We start from the raw sequence: 27,724 nt of genomic DNA on the forward strand, positions 1-27,724 counted from the left end.
CTTGCTCTATTATATACGAGCCAGTCCTTAAACACTTGATATACACCCACATTAAAAGGTGTGCTAAATATCATCATGTTTTAGATGAAATTATGTCTTCAAAAGGTTGGTTTCTGTAGGATTTAAGGAGAACTTAAACTTTCCTGCTTTAAACTTTAGTTTTGCTATCAGTACAAATGTGTAAAACACACCAAGAAGAAATCATTCCCATAAGAATCTCATCACTATATAATCCTTGACAGCACTTGCTGCCCTCCTGAGATTTTAGGAGAATAAAACTATATAAAATGCACAGTCATCATGTCGTCTTCAAGCTATTTTAGTATCCCACAAACCGTTAACATAAAGTTCATACATCGTTATCTAAAAACACCATGGAGTCAAAGAGAAGCAAGAGTTAACAGTAAGTCAAATAAACCAATGATGTTTAACTGAGATTTTTTTTAAACTTAAACTTTCTTAAGTTTCAAAGACAGTTTTATTTAAATAAAAACTGTCTTTTATAATCTTTTTGTCTTTTACATAATCAAGATTTTCTTGGCAAATACATCTCTTTTCATAAACATACATAGGTGGAGAAGTTTCATACACAAGTAAAGCAGTTTCATAAACATACATAGCTAGAGAAGAAAACATTAAGGTTCTTTTCTACAACTGATAAAAAGCAAATACTGAAGATGAGAAAATGCCTTTAAGCTTTCAAATAAAAATAACACTGTGGCATTTTAAAGTGTGTTATTTAAAAACAAAAAAGCTAGTCACCAATACTGTCATTCTCTCATCAGTTATGCTCAATAATCACAGAAACCCAAAAGGAGGCCATAATTCTTTATTCTCTCTGCCGTATCTCTACTCTGTTTGCTACTAATGAAACAACATTATGACATGTAATTAAGATGCAAACAAAGAAAATCATAAAGAAACATTCTTCCTGTTAATTACCCTAGAAATAAAAATCAGACAAAATTAAAAACAGCCATTTCCAAACTAAAAACCAAAAAAAAAAAAAACCTTAAAGAGCTTTGAAAAAAGATACCAACTTGATCCCACAACACATAAAAATGAAAATTGATTTTACACATTTTAATCAACCAATTTAATACAAATACCTGATTTATACTTTTACACCAACGGGCTAAGTCCCAAGTTCCAAACTGTAGCTCGCATGACTCTACAGAGGGGATCTTTGGAAGGATAAGGTACCTTTGGAGAACAGTGTATAAACAACTGTAAACATACACTGATTGTCCACTAGCTTTCTTAAATAGAATTTCTGAAATATTTTTGTAGGAAATTATATATAAGAGTGTAATTGATCAGATAATTCCTATTACAACATATAAATTCTGTTGAATGTGCAAAATGTGGTAGAAATAGAAGATACAGTGGATGATTTATACTTTTAAAGTAAGTGCTACATTACAGTCCAGTAAAAGTCCTTTAATCTTTTCATGAAACTTCTCTCTATACAAGTTGAAATACATAATGCTTTCTGGTTCTTCTTCAAACCAAAACTTGTCAAATTCATAGACAAGATAACCTACAGTTAAAGAAAAACAAAACATTTAGTCCTCAATGTTGGAATCACATTCAAACCATCTCATTTTTACAAAGTATATAACCATCCTTTAAATTCCATATTAGAATACAATAATCAAAAGTAATCTCAAAACTATTAGAGGCCTGAGGGACTAAATAAGAAATGTTTCTGTATGTTCAAAATGAACAGCAATTTCAATAAACGATTTAGTGTGCATTTACTATTGGTCTCAAAAATCAACAACGTCCCTCAAGCTTAAAAGATGCAGGACTTTCAGCCGGGAGCAGTGACTCATGCCTGAACTCTCAGCACTTTCAGAGGCTGAGGTGGGCAGATCGCTTGAGGCCAGGACTTAAGAGACCAGCCTGGACAATATGGCGAAACCCCGTATCTGCAAAAAGTACACAAATTAGCCAGGCATGGTGGGATGCGCCTGTTGTCCCAGCTACTTGGGAGGCTGAGGTGAAGGGATCACTTGAGCCCAGGAGGTCAGGGCTTCAGTGAGCCATGATTGCACCACTGCACTCCAGCTTGGGTGACAGAGTGAGACCCTATCTCAAAAAAAAAAAAAAGATGTAGTACTTTCAAAAGATACCTTGAGACGTTTCCCGAGAAATCTCTGAAGCACAAAAATGCAAGTAATGAGAAAATGTTGGATAAGGCTAAAGTGTAGGAAAGCTATTTCCTACTTAATTCTTGATTTCTAAATCTAAGAGTTATTTCTACTTTTTTTTTCAATGAGCTATCAGCATCTTCTCTTTAAAAAAAAAAAAAAAAATCCACTCTAAATCAGCTTAATATTTTTGGCTTTCAATATTGTCATTATGGTAGCCAAACTAACCCCCAAAATGTTAAAGGTATTTCATGAAACTGAACTTGTTTATATACACACACACACACACATATGTAAACTTAAACGTGAATTTAAAACCACCCAGCATCAAAATATCTATCAACAAGTACATAAACAATGTGTAGCATATAATGGAATATTGCTCAGCAATAAAAGTAAATGAGCTAATTTGTCAATTTAAAAAAGTAACAAGTAAAAAAAGCTATTAATACACATAACAATTTATGCAGAAAGAAACCAGACCAAAATGAGTAAAAACTGCATGATTTCACTTAAATACAATTCTAGAAAATAAATGCAAACTCCTCTATAGTGACAAAAAAAAGCGGTACCTAGGATGGTAGGGGGAGGGGCAAGAGGCATGGATTACCAAGGAGCACATAAAAACTTTCAGAGGTGGTGATTATATTCACCATTTGGATCATGGAGATGGTTTCACAGGTGTATACATATGTTAAAACTTATCAAATCATACATATTTAAATATGTGCAGTTTATCATATGTTATATAATATGTGCAGTTTACCATATACTTTAATAAAGCTGTTAAAAAGTAAAACAAAAAATAAAAAATAAAACCACCCCAGTCCTACTTTGTATGTAATCAAATGTATTTATTGAATTATTTTTTCAAATATTTCTACAGTGCTCACTAAATGCTCATATACTGTCAGAGCAGCCCTAGGCTGCAAGTACTATGTTGTTATTCCCACTCTACCAAAAGGAAACAGAGGTGCAGAGAAGTTAAATGATGTGCCCCAAATCACACAGTTTGTAAGTGGTCTCTGTTGCAAAAGCCAATGACTTTACACAAAAGGGTGGCTAGACTATCATGATTGCCTACTATGAAAAAAATGGAAATCCTATTTTAATAATATTGGTCATAAAGCAAACATTAATGGTTAAAATCATCATATTCCAACACTGAAATATCATTTCATAAGAAGGCCAGTTTAAGAAAGATTTTTGGATTATTCTCAATATATGATAAAACAGATTTTTGTCAACCATGATATACAAGTAATATCAAGAAATGAAGCCTCTGAAGAAATACCATCTGCTATCTCTATCCCCCATACACTGTTAGGGATATACAATAAATACATTTAGAGATTAATGTTCTGCATAGTATGATAATGGAGATAGCCATCCAAATTTCACGGCCATACCATTTGTTTCAGTATATCTGGTTATTATGTTTTAGATATTTACCATTCTTATGTCCTTTAAATTGCTTTTTCATTACTGTCAGTAATGTGGCCCATTCAAATGACTACATGGGCCTGGAACAAAATGCTCAAGTTAAAGCACTAGGAACTTCATGCTTCAGAGTGAGGCTGTTGACCTATAATATAAATCAGTGTCAGGGAAAGACTAACTTGAAGAACGGAGACTATAATAGCTAAAGTGATTTAATGTGACATCAGGAAACCACAGGAAAAAATACTGAAATTCTAGGAAACTGGCAGGGCCATCCTTGGCATAAGACCCCCAAAGCTTTGCAAAAGGTGATGGAACAGAGAGAGCTGTTTTCCATGATGCACATATTTTGTCCTTTTGAGTCCAGATGTTTGGAACACTTAGACTCTGTAGAAATTGCCATATGAAATGTCTAAACCTGAAATTCCCTGCATGTATTTACTGCAGAGGTTAAGGATAAGAAAACCATAGGAAGGGGGATTAACTGTAAACTTGCATCTCACTGGGGTGATGAAAATGTTCTAAAAGTGGATGATGATGATGGCTACCCAATTTAGCTCATTAAAATCCATTTAAGTGTAATTTTAAAATGGGTAAATTCTATGGTATATAAATTATACCTCAATAAAGTTGTTATTGAGGCATAACTTTCTTGTTATATAAATTTGAGGTGTTACTATTTGTTTTTTTTTTTTTTGGAACCACCAAACCAGAAGTCCAGCTAAAATTGTGGCCCTACAAAACTAGAATGGAGACATCCTAGACAGGAATATACAGAAGACAGAGGTCCCCAGATCCTAAGCCCTCCTGCTGGACAGTAACTTTCCACAATCATGGCAGATACCTGCTCACAGTTTGGACGTACAAGATGACAATGGAGCTAAAAAGCTAACCTACCAATGTTTCCAGCCCTTCCTACACAGGACGCATTAAAACAAAGGCAGAGAGATCAAAGGCAAAGGGGGAGATGAAGGCAGATCGTAGGGAAACAAAAAATGTGGAAACTAATCTCTTAACTGTTCTTCCTTCTGGAGAGAAACTATGACCTTGGAACTAATTTGTGCAAACCAATTGATCCCACTCCTCTAACAAAAAAAGTATGCACATTCAAAAGACAAGATTTCAAATTATTATTCTAGTTAGAATACGTTCCTCCTAAGAAGAAAAGCAGAACCTTAAGATGTGAAACTTCCAATGGTAACGGGTATGAAAATCAAGTTTTTGGGAAACTTCTGCTTAAAAGGTACATAGGTATATGTGTATGTGCATTTTAATGTCTCAAAATAATTGAAAACCATAAGCTTCACTGTTTCCAGGATGATCTATATAGCTCGATAGATTGAGCTGACAGGAGGCAACTGAAAGGGTTCTACAATGACTTTTCTACCTCAGATATTACACTTTAATGTCCTTCCTATAGAGGAGCCAGCCGAGATGGTGTGAGGGTGCTGGAGAGCAACAGTTCCCACAGATCCTCAAGTTCCCTGGTCTTTAGGGGAAAACTACTACACAGAGGTCATTTTGCACCGCTTTCTAACCTACCACCTTCCTGTATATATTGAGATACGGGAAACTGCTTAATTGTTTAGGGAGTTTTAAAATTGCTTTTATATTTATGTTCAATAGGTAGCTAATGAACAAGGGATATATTTCATTTAAAAAAAAAAATAGAGGCAAGTTAGCAAAGTCCCAGCGACAACACTTTGGAATGCTAAAGGAAAGCATCTCATGCCTGCCAGAAATCTTCAGTACACTTGGGTAGAATCATCAATGCTGTCCTTAGGGACCTGAAACCTGTCCCTCCATTTAAAGACATGCTGCATCGGCTCCTATGTTGTGTAAGCATGCCCATATTATTCTTTATCCTTATCCATTAAGGGAGAAAAAGGATCTGGACATACAGTGCTGGGGTTAACATAGAGGTTGGGCTAAAGATATATATTTTGGCATTTAATGCACATTTGGCATTTCAAGCAAGGGACCAGATGGTATCACTTAGGAAAAGTATGCGAGCTAAAGAGAGGAGTGGGCACAGGCTGGGCCCTGAGGTGCTCCTACATCTAGTAAGGTAGTGGATGTCTACAGGAATTCCTGTGGTGCAGGAGAAAAGCCAGGAGAATGTGGCATCAGAAAAGTCACAATAATGTTTCCAGAAGAAACGTGTGGTCATTTATGCCCAGTGCCACTAAAAGGAACAAATAACATGAAGAAAAAACATGGCAATGGTATTAGGCAGCAAAAAAACTTGGTGTTTGAGAAAAATCAGTGTGAGCAGTCATGGAGAGAGAAACTAAATTGGAATTAGATAAAAACTGGAGATGAAGAAATGAAAAACAGCAATTATTGAAAAAGTTTCCTGAAGAAAGGGAGCAGAGAAATGAAGTAGTATCTGGAGGTGGACACTGCATTAGGGGGAAATTTTGATTCTGAAGATAACAGCTCCTCACTGAATTCAGTGACTTTGTCTTCTCTGCTATATCCCCAGGGCCTAGAACAACACCTAACACACAGTAAACGAATAAACTTCCCCGAGAAGAGCACGTCTAAACTGAGATTTGGAAGATGAGAAGGCATCACTTGGAAAGAACAGAGGGAGCTGGAATAGTGTTCAGGCCAAGTGAATGTCACTTGCAAAGGCACAGAGTCAAGAGAGAGCATAATATATCTGAGCAACTAAAAAGAAGACTGGGATGCCTCCACTATAGAGTTTGTAGGGGTGCGAGGGGGGCAGGTATATGGCAAAAGATGAGTCTGGAGAGGTTACCAAGGTTCAGATTATGCAGGGCCTTATAATGGGAATCCTTCGAAGAATTTTTGGCAGTGGAGTAAAATGATGAGATTTTCATTTTAAATAACTATACTTTCAACGTGGAGAAGAAATAGAAGAGTGTTACCATAAACAGACTGCCAAAGGCTATTACAGTAACCTAGTAACAAAGGCCTGATATTGTACAGTTACAATGGGGACGGAAAGAAACAGACACATGCAAGAGAAAGTTAAGATGCAGACAAAACTGGAATTAGGGTGTAAGTAAAGGCAGGAAAGGTTCTGCGAAAAAGAGACATGGATGATATTTTCAACAATGGAGATAAAGAAATTATGATTTGGCCACCTATTATCTAAGTAGTTTCTTATATGCTACCAACATGCAAATGACATTCTAAAGACAGAAAAAGATCAAGAAAAGTAGTATGTGAAGAAAAACTAGATTTGAGTTCTTTGCTTCTGAACAATAGCTTCAGAAGATGGATTCATTCAATTAAACCTTCAGTATTCAAATATTATCACTAAAAGTGAATGGAACAGAGAAGTAAAGACAGCTTTAGGAACAGTTACTTAGTATCTCTGACCTACCACAAGAAAATCTGGCCTTGAAATTCAAGGCGGGGGGGGGGGTGAAAAGTTCCTCTAAATTAAATTTCCTTCCAAAAATAATAAAATAATCTGCAAATGGTCTGTCCTGTCCTTAACAGCATTCATTAACCAGCATTCAAGAGGGAAAATATATTTTGTAGTTAGCTGGAAAATGAATGCCTAAAGAAAAATTACATGAATCTTAGATGTGTCTACATGTGAAATACTGCCTTTCATAATCAGCAAATATAAAAACTGAAGTACAGAGTACTCTTGGGGACTCATCTTCTACTATTTTCTTGTTTTTCAAAGACCCTAAGTAATAAAATGAGAAACGTAAGTTATATACCTTCATAGAGGCAACAGATTAAAATATATATTATACATTCCTAGTGGTTTAAGAATTATCTTAGATCTAGTTTTAACTCATTTTAATACTCACAATAAAACTGATGAAAGTGTTCCATTGTTGGTATACCAGGAACAAAGTTATAGAGATGAAACTTCAAAGCTTCACTCTTCAGTAAGCTATAAGCCATCTCTGTAAGATTGATTCCAACTATTGCATAAGAATACCTATGTCAGAAACATTACCAGTTACACCAGCTAGCCGAATAACTCATAAAATAAATTAAAATTATGTTAGGAATTAGTAGAAAATGACTTCAGGTTTAACACAGTATTGCTTTTATGATAATCTCTACATGGTAAGAAAAATATACTAGAAAGAATTTAACATTTTTGCTTTTTAAAGCCTGTATATTTTTCTGGATATAATCTAAGGAATAAAAATAAAGCTCTGTTCACATGATATCTAAAACTAAAATTCTTAAATAAAAAAGGGGTCGGGGGACTACAGACACCAAATCTCACTGATTCCTAAAATACACTGGATAATCCGACATTTTCTTCTCCATTATCAGGGTACTTATTTTTATGATCTAACATTGTTACTATGCTTTTTCAAAGATTAGATACTATCAGAATATTTTTAAAAATAACGGTAAGGCTAATAAAACTACCTCAGTTTGCATTTCACTTTATAATTTGCAAAGCTATTTCCCATTTTCCTATTATTTTTCCAAACTATTTCCTCTGCCTGTCTTCAAATCTATTTCTCAAAAAGATTTTATAAGGGCCCTTATCTCCATTGTATAGATAAACTATATCTTGTGATAAAAATATATTGAACTACATACAAAATTGGTTTACAATCACATCTATCCTTAAAAATAATGTATCATGTAATATTCTTTATAAAGTTCTTATTAAATACTTCATTTTAAGAAATACCTTGATATACTTTCAAATTCATTAATCATCTAAGCATTATAAATGTGAGAGATTACAGCTTCTTTAATATACCCAGCTTACCCTAGTTTTGGATGATTTGAACGGGAAAGAATCTGATGAGCTTCACTAGTGTAATTTTCACTGAAATACCTAAAAAGTTTAAGAAAAATAATCAAAGGAATGTACGCCATTCAAATATAAGATATCCAGAACCAATTTAAAAAGCTACTGTCAAAATGATAGTCCTAGTATTGCCATGAGTATCCTGGTATCTGCCTCAAATCACTTCAGTGATTCACAAATGCTTCTCAGTCAAAATTTCCTAGCTATCAGGCCTATGTAGTACAGAATATAGGTCGTTGACAAGACTGTAAAGTACTTTAATAAATAGATAATATAAAAAGAGACTACCTTAAAAAAAAAACTGAATTATTTTTGTTTCTTTGCTGGTTCTAGTTCTATAGAAGAGTCAATATGTACCTGTTAGGACACTCTTCCTTTCACCTAGGTTCGTTCCTTCCACTACAATTTAAGTCTGTGTTGTTTAGTGCCATTTTCAGTGCAATCAGAAGGGAATCAACAATCTTTTGCTTCATCAATCATCTAACTAAAATGCTAGCTATAAAACAGAAGTATTAGTAGTACAAGAGAGATGGATATGGAACTATCTATTTGTAGGCACATACATCCTTTTGGCTTATACCAAATCTATTTAACCTTAGGATCACCTCTAAATGACAGACACACACACACACAATGCTCATATGAAGATAAAAATAAAAAATAAATGTCCATGGTTTCACATTTTAGGGGACAAAATCATTGACATTTTCATAAAGCATAGAAATTTCTAATTAACTCTTCCCTCTTTATTCTTCTACAGAGTATTAATATAAACTTCCTTATTTCTTCACTGGCTCTAATTTTCAACCCATTACACCAGGGGCTGTTAACTTAGAAGTCCATGAATTAATGATAATTTATGAATGAAAGGGAATCCAGGAACCATCTTACATTATGGACAACTTTTTCTGTGTATATGTTTCCCAGGGAGAGAGTATACAAAGCTTTCATCAGATTCCTTAAGGGATCTGTAAACACCAAAACAGTTTCAAAAGTCTTGCTTAATGCAATGCTTTCCTAAGTACTCTAATTTTTCTACTTTATCCCTAGATTGACTCTAAAATGCCTTCAGTTGACTATATTTCATTTTTGTAATAATTCAGCATTGCATTAATAGTCAAACTACTCTTAAAATATTCAATCTGTAATATAGAACAACTTTTAATTTCCTTCCTGAATTTAGTTAACCTGTCTTAACAGTATCAAATGGTGAAAAATAAACATATATACACAATAAGAAAAACCATCAAAATTAACCTAATTTAGCCAATTTCAGAATTTTTTCACAGTAAGAATTATCCAAACTTTAATAGCCTAGCCTTCCCATTCTAGACATTTCATAGTCTATAAATCACAATTTCATGGACAGACCCAAACACTACAATTTGTATATTTGCATATCCTTATGGGAGGAAATTAATCTTCCGGGCCATCTTCTAGAATAGTTTTGGCTATCAATTGTGACTTGAGTTACATATTTGGGGTTTCATACATGTAGCTAATCATAAGTATTAAAGAAGATAAAAGACAGAAAGTTCATATGGTAGTCTATACAAAGTCAGGAATGCAGGTAGGTAAGTTGTCACAGGTGGTGAAGAATATATGTAAAGAGTAAAGAGACTTTATTATCACCTTACCTGGTTATATTTGCCAAAATAGAATCAGGGAGCCCAGAGAGAAAAAGCAAGTGAATAAAGGCAGTAGGAGGATACATAATTCTTTAAGAAGTATCAAAATGGAGATCAGAAAGAAAAAGGAGAGGAAAGCATTGGTAAGTAAAGAAATCACAAACACAAGTATATTTCCACCAATGTCTTTTTTTTTTTTTTTTTTTTTTTTTTTAAAGACAGGGTCTTGCTCTGTCACTCAGACTGGAGGTGGCACAATCATGACCCACTGTAAACTTGAATTCCTGGGCTCAGGCAGTCCTTCTGCCTCAGCCTCCCAAGTGGCTGGACTACAGGCAAATGCCACCATGCCTGGCTAATTATTTTTGTAGAGACAGGGTCTCACTATATTGCTCAGATTGGTCTCAAACTTCCGGCCTCAAGTGATCCTCTGGCCTCAGCCTCCCAAAGTGCTGGGATTACAGGCCTGAGCCATGTGCCTGGCCTCCAGTATCTTCATATTGTTGCCAACACATTAGCAAATACTCCCAGCACTGCAGTTATTAAAATTCAGAGATAGTATGAATCAACTAGATCACTTCTTATTAGAAGTAACTAGATCAGAGATTACATGTAATTTCATTTAGGGAAGAAAAAAAAGTTCACTTTCACTTACACAAGATTGATTAATCCAAGTATGCCCATGCCTCGGAAGTCTGTCTTGGGATCATCACCCTGGAAACCAATTTCAGCCCACTGCTTGGAGATTCTAGCATTTAACTTCTTCGTGGGCATTAGAAGATTCCAAAGCTGTACAAACATATTTCCATTATTAAGACATTTTCTTTCTCATAGCTTATAACTAGTAATTTAATGCTATCAAATAACTTTTGTAGAAAAATCATAGGTTAAGCAAAGACTTTAGAACATTTTTCAACTATCCTAAAACATGCAGCACATTTATTCCCATTAAAAAGACTAGTATAAAGAACAGATTTTGAAAACAAATAATACACAAAAATATAAAACAATGAGACGTCTTTTATTTACTAATTAATACAGATATGCCCAGAACTGGTAAACTGCTTGCTTGAGAAGAACACAGTATTTTAGGAACTTAGCCCTTGCTTCAGATACCATATAGTTAAATAGGCTCTATTATAATGGTGGGTTAATAGTGCTTAATCAGAATGAAAATAGGTCTAAGACAGAAGAGGATGAAGAAATGATACTGATAGCATTCCAACTTGTTTTACACATTTTCAGTTTAAAAAAATATGATTTGGTTTTAAATAAATATCTTTAAGGATGAGGATTTAAGAACAACTATCAAGCCGGGCACGGTGGCTCACGCCTGTAATCCTAGCACTTTGGGAGGCCAAGGTGGGCGGATCACGAGGTCAGGAGATCAAGACCATCCTGGCTAACATGGTGAAATCCTGTCTCTACTAAAAATACAAACAATTAGCCAGGCGTGGTGGCGGGCAGCTGTAGTCCCAGCTACTCGGGAGGCTGAGGCAGGAGAATGGCATGAACCTGGGAGGCGGAGCTTGCAGTGAGCCGAGATCGGACCACTGCACTCCAGCCTGGGTGACAGAGTGAGACTCCATCTCAAAAACAACAACAACAACAAAAACAGCTATCAAATATTACATACCAACAAACTAATCAATGCAAAATAAAGAAAATTTATTGCTTAAATTCAATACAAGCCATCAAATGAAAGACACAGAAGTTGACTAAAAAAGGTCTGTGAAAATTTGCAAAACAGAAATACTTGCATTTTTTCCCATTTCATTACCATTTCAGGCATTGTTGAATAAGGACCCCTAATGAAAGGAGTATTCTGTTACCTAAAATAAAATGTGAAGACTTGTGACCGTGTTTTAAAACAGGATCAAGACTGGCTCTGAAGCTAAATCCAAGCATTAGATTAGGTTTACCTGGTCACTACTTTTATTACCAACACGTGTGACTTGCTTACATTAGCCTCTCTCCATGAATTCTGCAAGGAGTTTGATCATGCCAATGGTAAGGTCTCAGTGATGTGGTGAGAGCCACAGTATAGAACCACTAGTATTAAAAGTTTAATATGCATGAATATTGAATCTCTGGGTTCCATTCCTGGAGACTGTAATTTTTGTAAGTCTAAGGTGGAACTTTGGAATCTACCCACTGAACACTAGTTAACTCTAGTAAAGATGGTCCTTGGACTACACTTAAAGCAAGACGGATTACACAGCTCTTTACCCTGCTGAGTATGTGTAGTGTAGAACTGCTGAATATGTGTAGTGTAGACTGCTGAGTATGTGTACTGTAGAACTGAATTTCACCATGAAGCACCAAGGTAAAATTCCTTGGACTAGAGGTCTAGGACTTGTACTTTTTTCCCTCAAAAGGAACGGTATTGTGTAGCAAGGGCCTAACATGAAGGGAATAACGATGACAATGGGGACAGAAATAGCAGTTAATCCTCAGTAAGTGCCAGGTACTATTTTAAACACTTTAAATATAAAAACCCATCCATACAATAACCCTTTGAGATACATATTTGTATTATCCTCATTTAACAAAATACACTTTTCCTGAAAAGCAAAAAAATCCTTTATTGTTTTTAAACTTGTATTGCTTAGTGTTACTTAGATAGTATCAATGTTTGTTTCCACAGAACTCCTAATTCCAAGTGCAATGTGCTACTTTCTTTAACCATTTTCAAATAAAATTGGAATAGGTGTAGAGGATGGGCAGGAGATTCAGCTGTGTTCCAGTCCCTATCATTCTAGGACTAAAGCAAATTGCTTCATCTCCCTGGTCCGTAGAATCTTCATCCCTCAAACAAAGAGACTAGTCTAGATGATCTGTAAAGCTTACTCTAGGTCTATTACTCTTTAATTTTGGCACCTCATTGGCTTTATGCATTTAGACTTTAGAAATAAGAAACAGAAAAACTCTAAGTAAATAATTTTTACTTTCATAAAGTTTAAATCTTTTGTGGCATTACTTGGCAATTAACATTCTGTAAGTCCCAAAAGATTGGACATAATAATCTGAAAAGGGATACGCATGTTTTCAATTTGTAAGTAGCTAAAAAAATGCGTAACTTATATGAGCAGTTTGTATAAAAAGTAGGAGAAAAATCTGAAACTTGTAGACATATACTTTTGGTTGAAAAGATCTCTATAGGTTTTTATTTCAGAATTAAAAACATTAAAATAAAATTTATTTGCATATATTTATTCATAAAAACATATTCATTATATATTTATAATAATGCTTATCAGAAAATTATAAAAATAGCTAACTAAAAATCTTTCCATATCAATGAAATCCAGCATAATAAAATTCTCTAAGGGCAAAGAAACCATATAAGCCTAGCCATATAAGCCTCTAGAATTTGCACAGACTTTACTTAGCTGAAGCCTGATTTATTTTTCTAGTGTTCAACAACTCCACATAAAGAAAACAGAAATTTACCTTCATGAGTAGCTCTTCATGTTGTAGATTATCAGAATCATATGGCCTTTTCCTCACACTTTCTACATCCAAATAGAGCTGTTTATAACCAGTTATCTGAAGTAAGCACATCTTCATGCAGATTTTAAAACTAAAAATAATAAAATTATTTTTAAAAAGCATACCTTCTTATCACAATAAAGTCTTTCATAGCTTGGGGTTCGTAAATCTATTTAGAAAGCATTTCCTGGCTTTCAGTTTAACATAAGACCCACCAAAGGCCTCCTTAAACACAAAACATTATGCAAAGTATTATATAGGATACAAGGCCTAGAAAGAGGGCAAGATATGGTAGGAATGGCAAACTTCACAACTGTAAGGATTTGTGAAGGCTTTTCTCTTCATGTTTTCTCTGGGCAATCCTATACATTCCTAAATCCTTATTGCCAGATACCACCAGTAGACTTAATTTTCCAAGTATATGTAAAACAAATAGCTCCACAACAGTTTATCTCAGCTCTAAATACAACTGCTTCTCTTCCCTACACAAACATGCTTCTTCTTTAGTCTCTAGATCTATTAATGACATCGCTACCCATTAGTTCCCCAAGCTACAACACTCCAAGTTCTGACCTGCCTCTCTCCATCACAATGTGTCCAAAGATCCCCATACCCTAATCCTTTCTAGCTCTGAACAAAGCAATCCTCATAGCACTCTTTCTCCTACTGTATTTATGCCTTTGTCATTTCTTGCCTGAATGACTCAAGTTTCCTCTTGTTTACTCCTTCTGCCAGCCTCCCACATCATCAAATCTACGCTCCATCTTCCTAAAATACGTATCTTAAAATGTAGCTTGTTTGCTTAAAAACCAGAGGACAACATCTACATCCTTCAGTATGGCATACAAGACTCTGTGATGTATCAATCTAGCATTTCACTCATTTCTCCAGCCACTACTCTGCTCATATTCAATGATCCAGCTACAAATAACTCCCTATCATTCCAGATACAAAAGTATTAATAGTTCTATGTCTCTGTGCCTTGCTGGCACTGCTCCCCTACCCACTCATGAAGGTCCAGCGTAAATGCCAGCTCTTAGGTGGAACTATCCTCACAGTTCCCTCCTAGACCCTTCCTCGTCTCAGCTGAAATAAATTGTTCCTTCCTCTATATTCACATAGAAAATGCTGAATGAAGGAAAAAATATGAAATACTATGTCAACATACCAGTGCTGGGAACACAGAAATGGGATAAGTCCTCTTCTTACGGAACTTAGAATTTACAGGGGGAAGGACAAGAGTTAATCAATGACTATAGTACAATGGGTTACATGGTATGATAGAACTACGAGATGCCACAGCAATGCATCTAACTCAGAATGGAGGAGCCTGGGAGGATTTTACTAGAGGATATAGGAACTGTATTTCAAAAGACATAGTAGCCAAAGTTATTAGCCTTGGGAAAGTCATGGTAAGACACCTTGAAGAAGGCAGATGATACACTGGCATTAGTTCTGGATTGGAAACCAAGAGATACAGGTTCTAGTACTGATTCTATCACTGCCCTCTCTGGATCTCGACTGCTCCTCTTGTGAAGTGAGAGCACTGAATCAGATGATCTCCACAAACCCTTCAGTTCTAGAGTGTTACAACAGTGTGTGATCTCGATACTTCACAGGCTATGACTGCATAATAAAAAAATAATAATGTACAAAAAGCACACCTGGCATCCTTCTCAGGGTTAATATTCTTTTCCTTCATAATATCGTCTACACATTTGTCCACTTCACTCTGAACAACACGTGTCGCCTTCTGTAAAACCTATTTATATGAAAGAAAGCCAAATGAGAAAAATTCTTTGTAGCTGAAAAAGACACAGTTTTGAGGCATTTAATCAACCTTACAAAGTAGATATTGAAAATGCAAAATAAACCCAGTTTGTTGCAACCAGTTTATTTCAAAATTTCTCTAGGGCTAACCTCATATATATATATATAATAAAAGAACAGCAACATGATGTATCAGAGGAAGGCTTCCTCAACTGAGTCAACAGGTTCTCAGCTGACGAGTTCTTAGCAAATGAGCTGCCACCATAGTGTTTATGAAGTAGATATTTTAATTACATAATAAAAATGTTAAAAAATCTTGAATGCATAAGTTTAAAAAATTAAATGCAGAAAAGAGTTGAATCTCATAATCTTGTCTCCAGAGATCACCACTGGTAACAAATTGGCATTGACAAAAACAAAATCAGATCAAATTTGAACTGTAGGAATTTACTGTGCATACTGAAGAACAGTTCGCAAACTAAGACTTCGAATCAAAACTGGTAAAAAAAATAAAAATAGAGTCCGTAGTTTAGATATACCCCAAGGCAAGAGAGAGAGAAAGAAACAGATTTCCCCAGATAAAAGTAAAAGGTGAGAAGAAAATGGTCAAAGATCTATTAATAACAATCAGTAAAGATACAGATGTGGTCAACAAAGTCTAGTTTGTCCAATCCTGAGATAATATGGGTACAGGAAGAGTGTTGAAGCTTAAACACCAGCAATGGTAAAAGGACTACCTTCGCCATGTGTAGTCAAGGCAAAAGCCATACCTTTTGCATGTATTACAAACTCCTAAAATATTAAAAATCCAGTTCAATGTCAACTCCTCTGAGAACGCTTCCCCAGCCCTAGAGTTACCTACTTCTTTTCACAGTCATACTTTAGTTAGAGAGCACTGACCACACCGTATTTTGTTTCTCTATGTTCTCTACCAGCTTTTCTCTCTCTTATTTACTCTTATAACTTGAGCATCTAGCATAGCACATTACTGATTATATGCTCAAAACTTCATTACATATATTATGAACAAATGACTGATTGAATGAACTCGCCCAAGGCATACATAAATGTACGGCAGAGTTAAGAAGAGAAACCACATCTAGTTTCTAAGCAAATACTCTTTCCTATATATACTATTCCATTACTTTTTAAAAAATTGATTTATAATTTAAATACAGTGAAAGGCACAGATGCTATTTGATCCGTTTTGACGAATACATACATCCAGATAATCCACATCCCTACTATGATACAGAACATTTCTATCATCCCAAAAAGTTCCTTTATGCCCCTTTTCAATTCATTCTTCCTTCAAGAAGCAACCACTGTTCTGATTTCTACCACCATAGCTTAGCTGTGCACATAAATGGAATCAAAGTACGTACTCTTTTGTGTCTGGCTTTTGTTCAACTAACGTTTCTAGGATTCATCCACATTCTTACTCAAATCCACATTCTTTCTCATATCTGTAATTTGTCCCTTTTAATTGTTGAGTTGTATTGCATGAATATACCTCAATTTGCTTATTCATTCTCCTGGTACTGGAAATTTGCATTGTTCCCAGTTTGGGATCACACTTTATTATACTTTTGATAAATATATATTTTCATTTCTTAGACACCTAAGAGTGAAATTACTAAGATATAGGGCAGTATGTGTTTAACTTTCAATGAAATTGCCAAAACCACTTTCCAAAGTGATAATATCATCTTATACTCCAACTGGTGTTTGCAACATCTGTGTTGTTAGTCTATTTCATTTAGGTAACTTTTAGTGTCCTCTTATTGTGACTTTAATTTGCATTTCCCTGACGACTAATAATGCTGAGCACTTTTCCAAGTGTGTATACACACACACACACATATGTATATATACACCTTTGTCAAGTGACTATTCAAGACTCTTGTCCACTAAAAATTCTGTTGCCTTTTTATTACTGACTTATAAAAGTGCTTTACTAGATACAAGTCCCTTATCAGAAAAATATGCTGCAAATACGTTGTTGGTCTGTGGCCTGCCTACTCCTTCCTTAAAGATATCTTTGATAAGCAGTTTTATTTCGATGAAATTTAACTTTTCAATTTTTTTAAGTGGTAGCATAACCCAAGGTGGAAGATACTCTCCTATGCTTGCTTTCAGAGCATAGGAGAGTATTTTAAGTTTTAGCTTAAACAAAGGTCTAATGTCCATATTAAATTAGTTTTCATGTATGGTAAGAGATTGAAGCTGAGGTTTGTTTTTTCCCCTATATATACCCAGTTGTTCCAGCACTATTTATTGAAAAGACTTTCTTCTCCTCACTGAATTGCTTTGATACCCTTGTTAAAAATTATATGACATATTAGGTGTGGCCAATTTCTGGTCTCTCATCTGTTATACTCATCTTTTGACTAGAAAGTCTTAAAGTCAGGTAGTGGGGGTCCTTTTAGAAGATTATGTGGGCTATTCTAGGTCCCTTCCATTTCTTTATAAACTTTAGAATGAGCTTGTCACAATCTTCAAAAGTAGTCTGCAGGGGTTTTTACTGGAAATGCATTGAATCCATAAATCAATTTGGGAATTAATATCTTAATAATACTGAGACCTCCAATGGATGAATACAGTGTATGGTTCCATTTTCATCTTTCTCAGCAATCTTCTCTGGGAGTTTCAGTGCAGAAGTCTTATGTATCTTTCATTAAATTTAGCCCTGAATATTTTATGTTTTCTGGATGCTTTTGTAAGTGGTACTGTTCTTTATTTTCCAAAAGTTTGTTGCTAACATACAGTAGTATACCATGTCCTGTAATACTACTAAATTCATTTACTAATAATGCCAGTAGTTTTTGTAGATTTCTTAAGATTTTCTACATTCATAATGTCATCTGTTAATATAATTTATTTGTTTCCAATCATTATGTCTTATATTGCTTCTTCTTGCCTTACTGCACTACTTAGGATCTCTAGTATGATGCTGAATAAAAGCAGAGAGAGTACATCTATTTGTCTTCTTCTTAGTTGAATGTGGAGAGCATTCAATAATTCAGTGTTATGTATCATGTTAGCTGCATGTTTTTCACAGCCTTTCATAGGTTGAGAAAGTTCCTTATCTAGTTGAGATTTTTTAATCATGAATTGGTACTGAATTCTGTCAAAACAGTTCTTCAGTATCTGCTGAAATGTTCATATTTTTCTGATTTACTCTGTTAATGTGGTAAATTACATACATTGATTCTGAAAACTCAACATGACGGGCCGGGTGCGATGGCTCATGCCTATAATCCCAGCACTTTGAGAGGCAGAGGCGGGTGGATCACCTGAGGTCAGGAGTTTGAGACCAGCCTGAGAAATGGTAAAACCCTGTCTCTGCCAAAAATACAAAAATTAGCCAGGCATGCTGGTGTGCACCTGCAATCCCAGCTACTTGAAAGGCTGAGATGAGAGAATTGCTTGAACCCAGGAGGTGGAGGTTGCCGTGAGCCGTGATCACGCCACTGCACACCAGCCTGGTCAACAGAGCGAGGCTCCGTACCAAAAAACTAGTTCAACCATTGTGGAAGACAATGTGGCGATTCCTCAAGGATCCAGAACTAGAAATACCATTTGACCCACCATCCCATTACTGGGTATATATCCAAAGGATTATAAATCATGCTGCTATAAAGACACATGCACACGTATGTTCACTGCGGCACTATTCACAATTGCAAAGACTTGGAACCAACCCAAATGTCCATCAATGATAGACTGGATTAAGAAAATGTGGCACATATACACCATGGAATACTATGCAGCTGTAAAAAAGGATGAGTTCATGTCCTTTGTAGGGACATGGATGAAGCTGGAAACCATCATTCTCAGCAAATTATCACAAAGACAAAAAACCAAACACCACATGTTCTCACTCATAGGTGGGACTTGAACAATGAGAACACTGGACACAGTAAGGGGAACATCACACACAGGGACCTGTGGTGGGGTGGGGGAAAGGGGGAGGGATAGCATTAGGAGAAATACCTAATGTAAATGACGAGTTAATGGGTGCCGCACACCAACATGGCACATGTATACATATATAACAAACCTGTACGTTGCGCACATGTACCCTAGAACTTAAAGTAAAAAAAAAAAAAACCTCAACATGACATATTATCCTTTTTATGTATCACTGGGATCAATTTGCCAGCATCCTGTTAAGGACTTTTGCACCTATATTCATGAAGGACATTGAACTGTAATTTTCATATATTATGTTGTCTATCTCTGGCTTGAGTATCAAGATGATACTGGCCCCATAAAGTGTGTTTCTTTCTATTCTGTTTCCTAGGAGCTAATGTAATAGTGGTATTATTTCTTCTTCCTTAAATGTTTAACACTTCACTAGTGAACCCAAGATTGGAGATTTGTGAAAAAATTTTAAATTACAGCTTCTATTTCTTTATTAAGTACATGACTATTTAGATTTTTTACTTCTTTTTGTGTTAGTTTTGGTAAGTTGTTTTTCAAGGACTTTGTCCATTTCATATAAATGGAACAATTTACTGGCATAAAGTTGCTCATAGAATCCCCTTATTATACTTTGAATGACTATAGGCTGTAATGGAAAAGTAGAGGCCCAAAAATGCAAATGTGCATCACTATAGCATTAAAAGAAAACTAATGTCATAAAACTTATTTATTATTCAACTATCTAACAGCTATATTATTATTATTTAAAACCTAAGACAGCAGCTGCAATACAAAGACAGCCACCAAAAACACTAATAGATTGCCAAAGTATTTCTCCCTAACTTTCAGAAATTCAGATGCCTGTGTATGCATAAGTACATGGAGCTTTGCTATACTGTCATATATTGCATGGGAGCCAGACTTCTTAGCAGAATATTGAATTAGACTCCTCAGATTCTGATAAGTCATTAATATTTGTTTATAAATCCCAAAGTTTAGTAACCCTTAATATCTAATTGATAAATAGTCCTTAATCTAAAATATAAGCAAATAAGACTCAATTTTTAACAAAGAAAGAATGCACACTGTGGAACAGTTCATAACCCAACAGGATCATACTCCAAGATCACTGTTTTAGGGAATCACTCTGAATAGATTAAAATCACTTTTATTCACAGCAATCATTGGTAATGCTAAGTAATCTGAAGTACCAAAGAGGTTTTTATGAATATCAAACTTCTAAAATGATTATGGTATATATTGGCTTAATTCTATTATAATTAATATTATTAGTAACCACTATTTGTTGAATACTTATCAAGTATTGGGCATTCTCTTAGACTGTTTTCAAAGTATCTCTAATTTCAAAACAACTATGTGGGTGTGAATAGCTTTTAGAATGAGCAAATAAGTAACTTGCACAAAGTCAAACAACTGGTAATTGATAATATCAGGATTTGAACCCCGACTTTTTCATAGAATAAAAATGTAATTAGGTAAACCAAAATATCACAAAATGAGAAAAAGATTTACCCTACAAAGTAAATGGAATATACAAATTAGGTGCAATACACACATAAATTATATTTTTAAATTGATAAAGCTACTTCTGTTTATTGGAAAGTTTATCTTAGATTTAAAACTTTAAAAGAATAAACCATAAGTGATTTAATTTCAGTATTTACCCATTTGTTGACGATTCTCTTTGCAGGCCCTCCAACGTACTATCAGCAATTTCTATTTTTGAATAATGAAGTTATAAGAATACAATTTTAATGTTTACTTTTCAAGTGAACTTTTTAACAGCAAGCAACAGAGGTAAAAAATAATGAACATTTTAGGCCAGGCACAGTGGCTCACGCCTGTAATCCCAGCACTTTGGGAGGCAGAGGCGGGCGGATCACAAGGTCAGGAGATCGAGACCATCCTGGCTAACACGGTGAAACTTCATCTCTACTAAAAATGCAAAAAATTAGCCGGGCATGGCGGCAGGCACCTGTAGTCCCAGCTACTTGGGAGGCTGAGGCAGGAGAATGGCGTGGACCCAGGAGGCGGAGCTCGCAGTGAGGCGAGATTGCGCCACTGCACTCCAGCCTGGGCGACAGAGCGAGACTCTGTGTCAAAAAAAAAAAAAATGAACATTTTATTTTTCTTTAACTTGTAACCACTACTTTAAAATCCCCAAACACTCTAGTCTACATTTACCTCTTGCTTCTCTAAACCTCTATTTACAATTACATTCAATTTCAGTCTTCTTTTGTATATCTTTTGAATATCCCAAAGACCCTGGTTGAATATTGAACATACGGTAGTCATTCAAATCCTTGAATGGATTTGACCAAGGCACTGGAGTTCTTAAATGTAGCATCTTATGTACTGTTCCACTTAAGCTTGGCATGATTTTACCACACATACAATCCCATTAATAAATTCTGTGACCAAAACTGTTGTTATTATAAATGCAGTACTAACAATTACACTGATAGATGTGATACTGGGTCGCCAGTTCCAGAACCTCTGCAGTAAATTGGTAAATAAAAGACACACTACACACTCTATTCTGAAAAAAGTAAATTTTCATTTACTTATTATTCCTTAACCTCTTATTTTTCTCACTTATTCATTCATTCACTCAATACATATTCAGAGTCCTTATCACATTCCAGGCACTGTTTCAGGTACTAGAAAAACATCAGTGAACAAAACAAAACAAAACCCAAAGGATGCCTTTTTCTTTTCAGGAGTGGAAAAACAAGTAAGTAAAATATTTGGTATGCTAGGGATGGTCTGCGCTATGGTGAAACAACTAAGGAAAGGGGATCATAAACAGAGACAAGAGTATACCCTTAGGTAGAGAATGGTCATGGAAAATCTCATAGAGGATGTCATAACTGAGGGAAAACGTGAAAATGAAGAAGTAAGCTAAGCTTTTAAGCAGAAGAAGATAATCCTAGTTAAACAGAAGACCTGGTGCAAAGGTCATAAACCAGAAGCATGCCGATGTGTTCGGAAAATAACAGGCAGCACAGTGGTGATGACCGGTGCGCAAGGCAAGAATAGTAGTAAAGTCAGAGAGCCATGAAGGGGACCAGAGAAGAGTTTTAGTAGACAGCAGCGGCAGTGTTGGTCAACTTCCAGGCTGAGAGATGTCAAGGTATTTGAAGGAATACACTACTGAAAAATTAGGGTTGGAAGCTGGGGATGGTGGGTATAATATAAAGAGCTCAGTTATGGTTTTACTCTCTTTACAACGTCGAGGCTTAAAGAAAATAGGTTTCACAGAACAATTCATTCTAGAGGGTTCAGCACCCAAATAGTTCCAAACCAACTTGTTTAAGGTCAGTTTGAAAAATGCACACAGTTTCCTATCGAAACTAAGTTAAAGCAGTTATGATCCACAATAGTTCCGAGACAGCATACTAATATGCTATTAGTGCCTCAAGACACTGCCCCCAGCAGCAGGAACAGCTGCAGCAGTACCACCTGGGAACATGTTAGAAATGCAATCAGAACCAGATCAGAAATTCTGGGGGTGGGGCCCAATACTCTGTGTTTTAACAGGCCTCCAGAAGATTTTGATTCATCCTTAATTTAAGAACTACTCTTGTAATGGACCTGAAATATAACACCTCCCCAACTGCATCTGCTACAATTTATAATATTGTTACTTTGGGAAACTGCATCCTATGTTTCAAACAAAGGAACTATATAAATAGATAAGGTATAAATAAATGTTGAGAACCAGCAACTTGTTAGCTTTCAGGACCTCCGTATCCTCATTTTCGAAAATACATTAATCACTCTCTAACAATTCTGAACAAAGGAGTGTAACTCTGGACTCTTCCCCCAAATATTCACTTATATATGAGTTATTCTTACATAGACCATTCTTGAAGAGTATAACTAAATCATTAAAGTACCTATTTTAAAGGTTACTCTTCAGAACATAACAGATATGCTTGCAACTCTCAAGAAGGTCTATTTTATTTCTGGCACGATTCATATTACTAGACAGTAGCAAAGCCACATTTTTGACCTTAAGCCACATTTTACATTATGGCTAAGAACAAACATTCATGTGGATGTCTAAAATACATACAGATGTACACAGAAATATTTAAAATAATTATAATAGTATAAAAAATTCCTAAAATATATTTAACCATATTATGACCAATGGTTTCTAAATATTTTCTATTCTATTCCTATTATTGTTTAATACTGGTTGTGTTCTATTATGGGATTTCAAACAATGGTCTAGATGACCCATATTCTATCCTTGCCACACCAAATAATCTACGTGTAGACAAAACTGTGAACTACAATAGGGAAGTAACAGCACGTGGTAGACTGAATTACTGGTCCCGATTCTTCATTACCCTGTAATTGAATTATACAACCTACTCCCTACCATAGCCTTATGGTGGGCATATCATATTTCTCCACCCCTTGACTTGCGCTTGGCCACGTAACTTGTTTTAACTAACAGGTTGCTAACAGATATGACACAAAGAAACTTAAAATATGTTTGTGTGGTCGGGCCTTCAGTTACCCATGGTGAAAACATTCACCAGGTACCTGTTAACCCCCCACCTGAGTCCCAGATGAGACGAATGGAATAAACAGGAACTTGGCCTCAGCCTGAAGTAAGGCTTCTCCAGCTGACCCATAGACATATGAGCAAGAAACAACTATCATTTTATGCCTCTGAGATTTTATAATAGTTTGTTACACAGCAAAAGCTGACTAATACATAGCATGAATTATGACTTATTTGAGCTCAGAAGGTACACAACCCAGGGTTTTCTCTATTATCCTAAGTTGCTTTTCTCTCACATAACCTATCCGGAAGACACTGTCTAAAAGACAGCTTTCCTTCTAAGGCCCTGCTTTCCCAAAAGCTATCAACTCTTAAAGCAAAATAAACAAGTAAAACCTCAGAACAGGACGAATTATTCAAGTATTTTCTTTGAAACACACATGAAAAACACACATACATAGAGAAACATTTGAAAACAGAATATTACCTCTAAAGGGGGAAAATTTCACTCAACGCTCCTTATAGAAAACACTCTTCTAGCAGGGCACTTTTTATTTTTTTAAGAAAAAATATGTCCAAGTTAAGTTTTCTAGAGTTACCACCTTTATGTTATCCTACCTTATTCTTGGAGTATGTCAAGGAATTTTCTGAAATGACAAAAAAAAAAAAAAAAAAAAGATGTTACCATTGAATGCTGTTTGTGGATTACCTTATAATAAACAACTAGTAAAAATATCAAACCAGTAATAAACTAATAGTTCCAGGAGATATAATTTCTACATAACAGCAAGCATTTTAAAATTTAATCTTACAGTATAAATAACTCAACCGAACACAACATATCTATCCAAAGAGGGGACACCAACCTCATTACCTGGGGTCATCTGTTTCTGTTTAGACCCCGAAGTGTCTACTAACCACTGCAAACTCACCCATGATTGCTTCACAGTAGCTCAGGTCCCAGAAACTCATCTTAACACTACAATGAGAGTGCTCTCTATTGCATTTTCATTTGTTAGCCTGAGCGTTTACATTTGAGGTGACAGCAACCAAATTGTACAACAAAGGAGCAAGGACTTCAGATTATCTGGTCAACCCTTCTGTCACCAGACAAATAGCTTCTCCATTCCTGGTTTCTATATCAAGAATGACAGGAACATTTTTATTGGTCTATTTAAAAAAATTTCTGGCACATTTACGAATAATCTTTTCTCAGCAATTTGAAAAATATAAGAAAAATGCTTTTGCCACAAACAAATGCCTTTATATATATTCTTCCCCCACACTCTAAAACACCAACCCATACTGCCTGAAGAGATTTCTTATCAAGATGTACTTTGCTCTTTTGAGTAGTCAAAAGGGCAAGTTAAAAGAGCAGCAATAATTTAAGTCAGCCATGAAGTTGTAAGAAAACTAGGAAAGTAATTAAACTTCATCAACCAGTTGCCCTGAGGCAGCTTCTGTCTGTCATTCTTCCGATGTTGTTTTGGATACAGGTTCCAATTGTCAATACTCCACTCTCTCAACCTGACAGGGGTTGATTTCTCAGTTGAAGCACACTTGATTAACACAAAAGGAAATCTGGCTATTCACAATTTTCTGTTTAACACAGAGAGCATGAGCTAGAGCACTTCTCTGCTCTTCCTGACCCTGGCTGAAAAGAAGCGACTTCAAACCACAGTTCTTACTCATATATGTTCAAATTTTAGAGTAAAATTTTCACTGAAGCACTGAAAACTGATGTATTTTAGAAGGTACCAGAGCAACACTGTTCAACAGAAATATAACACAACCCAAATTGTGACCCATTTGTGTACTTTAAAATTCTCTATAGCCACATTAAAGTAAAAAGAAACAGATAACATTTTAATATATTTTAACCCAATATACCCAAAATATTACCATTTCAACATATAGAGAATATAAACAATTACTGAAATTTTTTTACATTTTCTTGTAAGTCTTTGACATACAGTTTATATTTTACACTTACAGCACATCTCAATTTAGACTAGCCATATTTCAAATGCTCAATATAATGTGGCTATTGGCTACGGTATTGGACAGTGAGAATGAGTCTAATAGTCTTTCCCAGAGACCACTGGATATCTAGTTACTGGCCTTTCATAAGTAACAGTAAGAAAGTAAAAGGCTGATGAAGGATGCCAAGTATAAAAATGGATCTAGACTGAGGCACTCATCCCATCATGTGAGTGAAAATTTCAAAGGGATTATATAAGTATAGAAATTCTTCACCAGAAAATAGGTTGCAGCTATAATCTAAGGAATAACTGATAAACTTCAGGAGCCAAAGGAGATAATTCTTTCCACAGATAAGCAACTCAATAATCACTTTTTCTATAAATTCATACAATTTTAGAGCTGAAAGAGTCAAAGCAGGATTTCAAAGCTTATGAAATTCAGTTTAAGTGACTTGTCAGGATACACAAGAAATACATCTGTCACTGTGAGGACTGAGAAAAATATTCAGTTAAACTTTTATTAGCACTTTTTCTTTTTCGAATAACATTACCTATCCTGTGTGTCCTTTGTGCACCTACATAGGTATCAAATATTCGCTGCAATTCACACTTCCCAGTCATCTGTCGTAATAGCCATTTCATCCAAAATCGAAAAAAGTGCCCATAGAAGAACTCCCACAAAGAAATAAACATTTTTTTTTTTCCTGGAGGAGGGAAATACACAAGACAAGCTTAATGACCTTAAACTGAATTTTAAAATTTTAAAAATTAGTTTATACAACTGATCAAATCTCAAATTATGTATCTATTATTTCATTGTGTCTGTTTTGTGATAGTGTTTAATTAGGCATCTAAAAACAATGGCAGGTGTAATATATACTGCTTACATTAATTAAATGATGGATGATTCAATGGCCAATTTATCACTTTTTCAAAACGAAAATTCACACAACGTAGTCAAACCACTCAATGGCTTGAAAGAATAACAGAATGGTTTGCTAAATCATTGTGTTTCATATCTTAGTTTCCAAATTTCCCATTCTTTGAGAATTGGGGTTCAACAGTTCAAGATCAAGAGGACCCCAACTAATCAACAATTAAAATATATACCAAAACATCAGAATTGTTTTTATAGAACACGCTCTTCTTATCCCATGTGGATAATTCGTTACAACTGTCCCAGTCAGGTGATGCCAGCAAATAAAAACACTACATATGGCTTATAAACTTAAGTATACAAGTTGAACACGGAGTATATAACACCTTAGCTCATTCTTGACTTTCCATTCAATAGGTCAAGGGCAGAAATACTAACAAGAATTTTTTTTTTTTTTTTTTTTTTAAGTATACACACGATACAACTGTATCTTATGTCTTAAGAAAATTCTTCAGCTTCTAAATGAAAAAGTCAGGGAGATACTCGTAAGAGGGAGATACTTAAAAACAAAATTGCTCGTCTCCTTCCTGCCTTAAACATTCCCACAGACACGTCATCTCTGGACTAGGGCCTGAGGAGGGGCTGTCAAATTCGAAGTCGCCGCAGGTCAGTGCAGAAAACAGCACACATCACAGCTGGGTTGATCATTATCTTGAAAATCAAGCCATCTAGTCCGCGCTCATTAGGACAAAAGCGCAGAACTGCCGAGCAGAAGGGATGCACTACTATCGGCGCCTGAGCACCCCAAGGCTCTGGGCGTCGCTGCGCCGACCCCCCTCGCGCGCCGCCCGCGAATGGGAGGGCAGGGCTCGCACAAAGACCCGCCGGCCCAGGCGCACCCGGGTTCCCGCAGAACCCCGCGGGGCTCGCGAGCCCGCGCACTCTCAGCGCAGCCGCACCAATGCAGCGCGGGGCAAGAGGAAAAGAAACAGCAGCCACCTCACAGGAGCGGAAGAACTAGGGGGAGCAGGAGCTGCCTCGGTTTCCCCACTGCAAACAGCCGGCAACGGAAACGACGGAACTCTCCCTGCTAGCACCGCGACCCGGAAGTCAGGGAGCGAGGCCGCGGACCAGCCTTCCCAGG

At 35.8% G+C, this 27,724-nt stretch overlaps 1 protein-coding gene across 2 annotated transcripts; it reads right to left on the reverse strand.

The window, feature by feature from the left end:
• Positions 1 to 813: 813 nt before the first annotated feature.
• Positions 814 to 27,724, reverse strand: LOC105493283 (ELMO domain containing 2). 2 transcript variants are annotated; one of them, XM_011760820.3, is made up of 9 exons: positions 27,580 to 27,724; positions 26,255 to 26,407; positions 24,340 to 24,368; positions 15,149 to 15,246; positions 13,446 to 13,575; positions 10,648 to 10,781; positions 8,323 to 8,391; positions 7,391 to 7,524; positions 814 to 1,540 (listed from the first exon to the last, which is right to left on the reverse strand). In XM_011760820.3, the coding sequence occupies exons 2-9, from the start codon at positions 26,394 to 26,396 to the stop codon at positions 1,395 to 1,397; spliced, it is 882 nt and encodes a 293-aa protein (XP_011759122.1). In that variant the 5' UTR covers positions 26,397 to 26,407; positions 27,580 to 27,724; the 3' UTR covers positions 814 to 1,394. The 2 variants fall into 2 exon arrangements, with proteins under 2 accessions (XP_011759122.1, XP_011759123.1); XM_011760821.3 differs by having other exon boundaries at positions 27,585 to 27,696.

Source organism: Macaca nemestrina, chromosome 3, assembly GCF_043159975.1.
Source record: "Macaca nemestrina isolate mMacNem1 chromosome 3, mMacNem.hap1, whole genome shotgun sequence".
Taxonomy (NCBI): domain Eukaryota; kingdom Metazoa; phylum Chordata; class Mammalia; order Primates; family Cercopithecidae; genus Macaca; species Macaca nemestrina.

What these genes read in the sequence shown, in the direction of transcription:
- LOC105493283 (XM_011760820.3), bottom strand. Translation starts at nt 26,396, where the DNA reads ATGTTTATTTCTTTGTGGGAGTTCTTCTATGGGCACTTTTTTCGATTT. An exon ending in AACCCTGAGAAGGATGCCAG is followed by an intron (nt 13,576 to 15,148) that starts GTGTGCTTTTTG and finishes TATTATTTTTAG; the next exon opens with TTTTAAAATCTGCATGAAGA. An exon ending in CTTGGATTAATCAATCTTGT is followed by an intron (nt 8,392 to 10,647) that starts GTAAGTGAAAGT and finishes TAAACTTTTTAG; the next exon opens with GTATTTCAGTGAAAATTACA.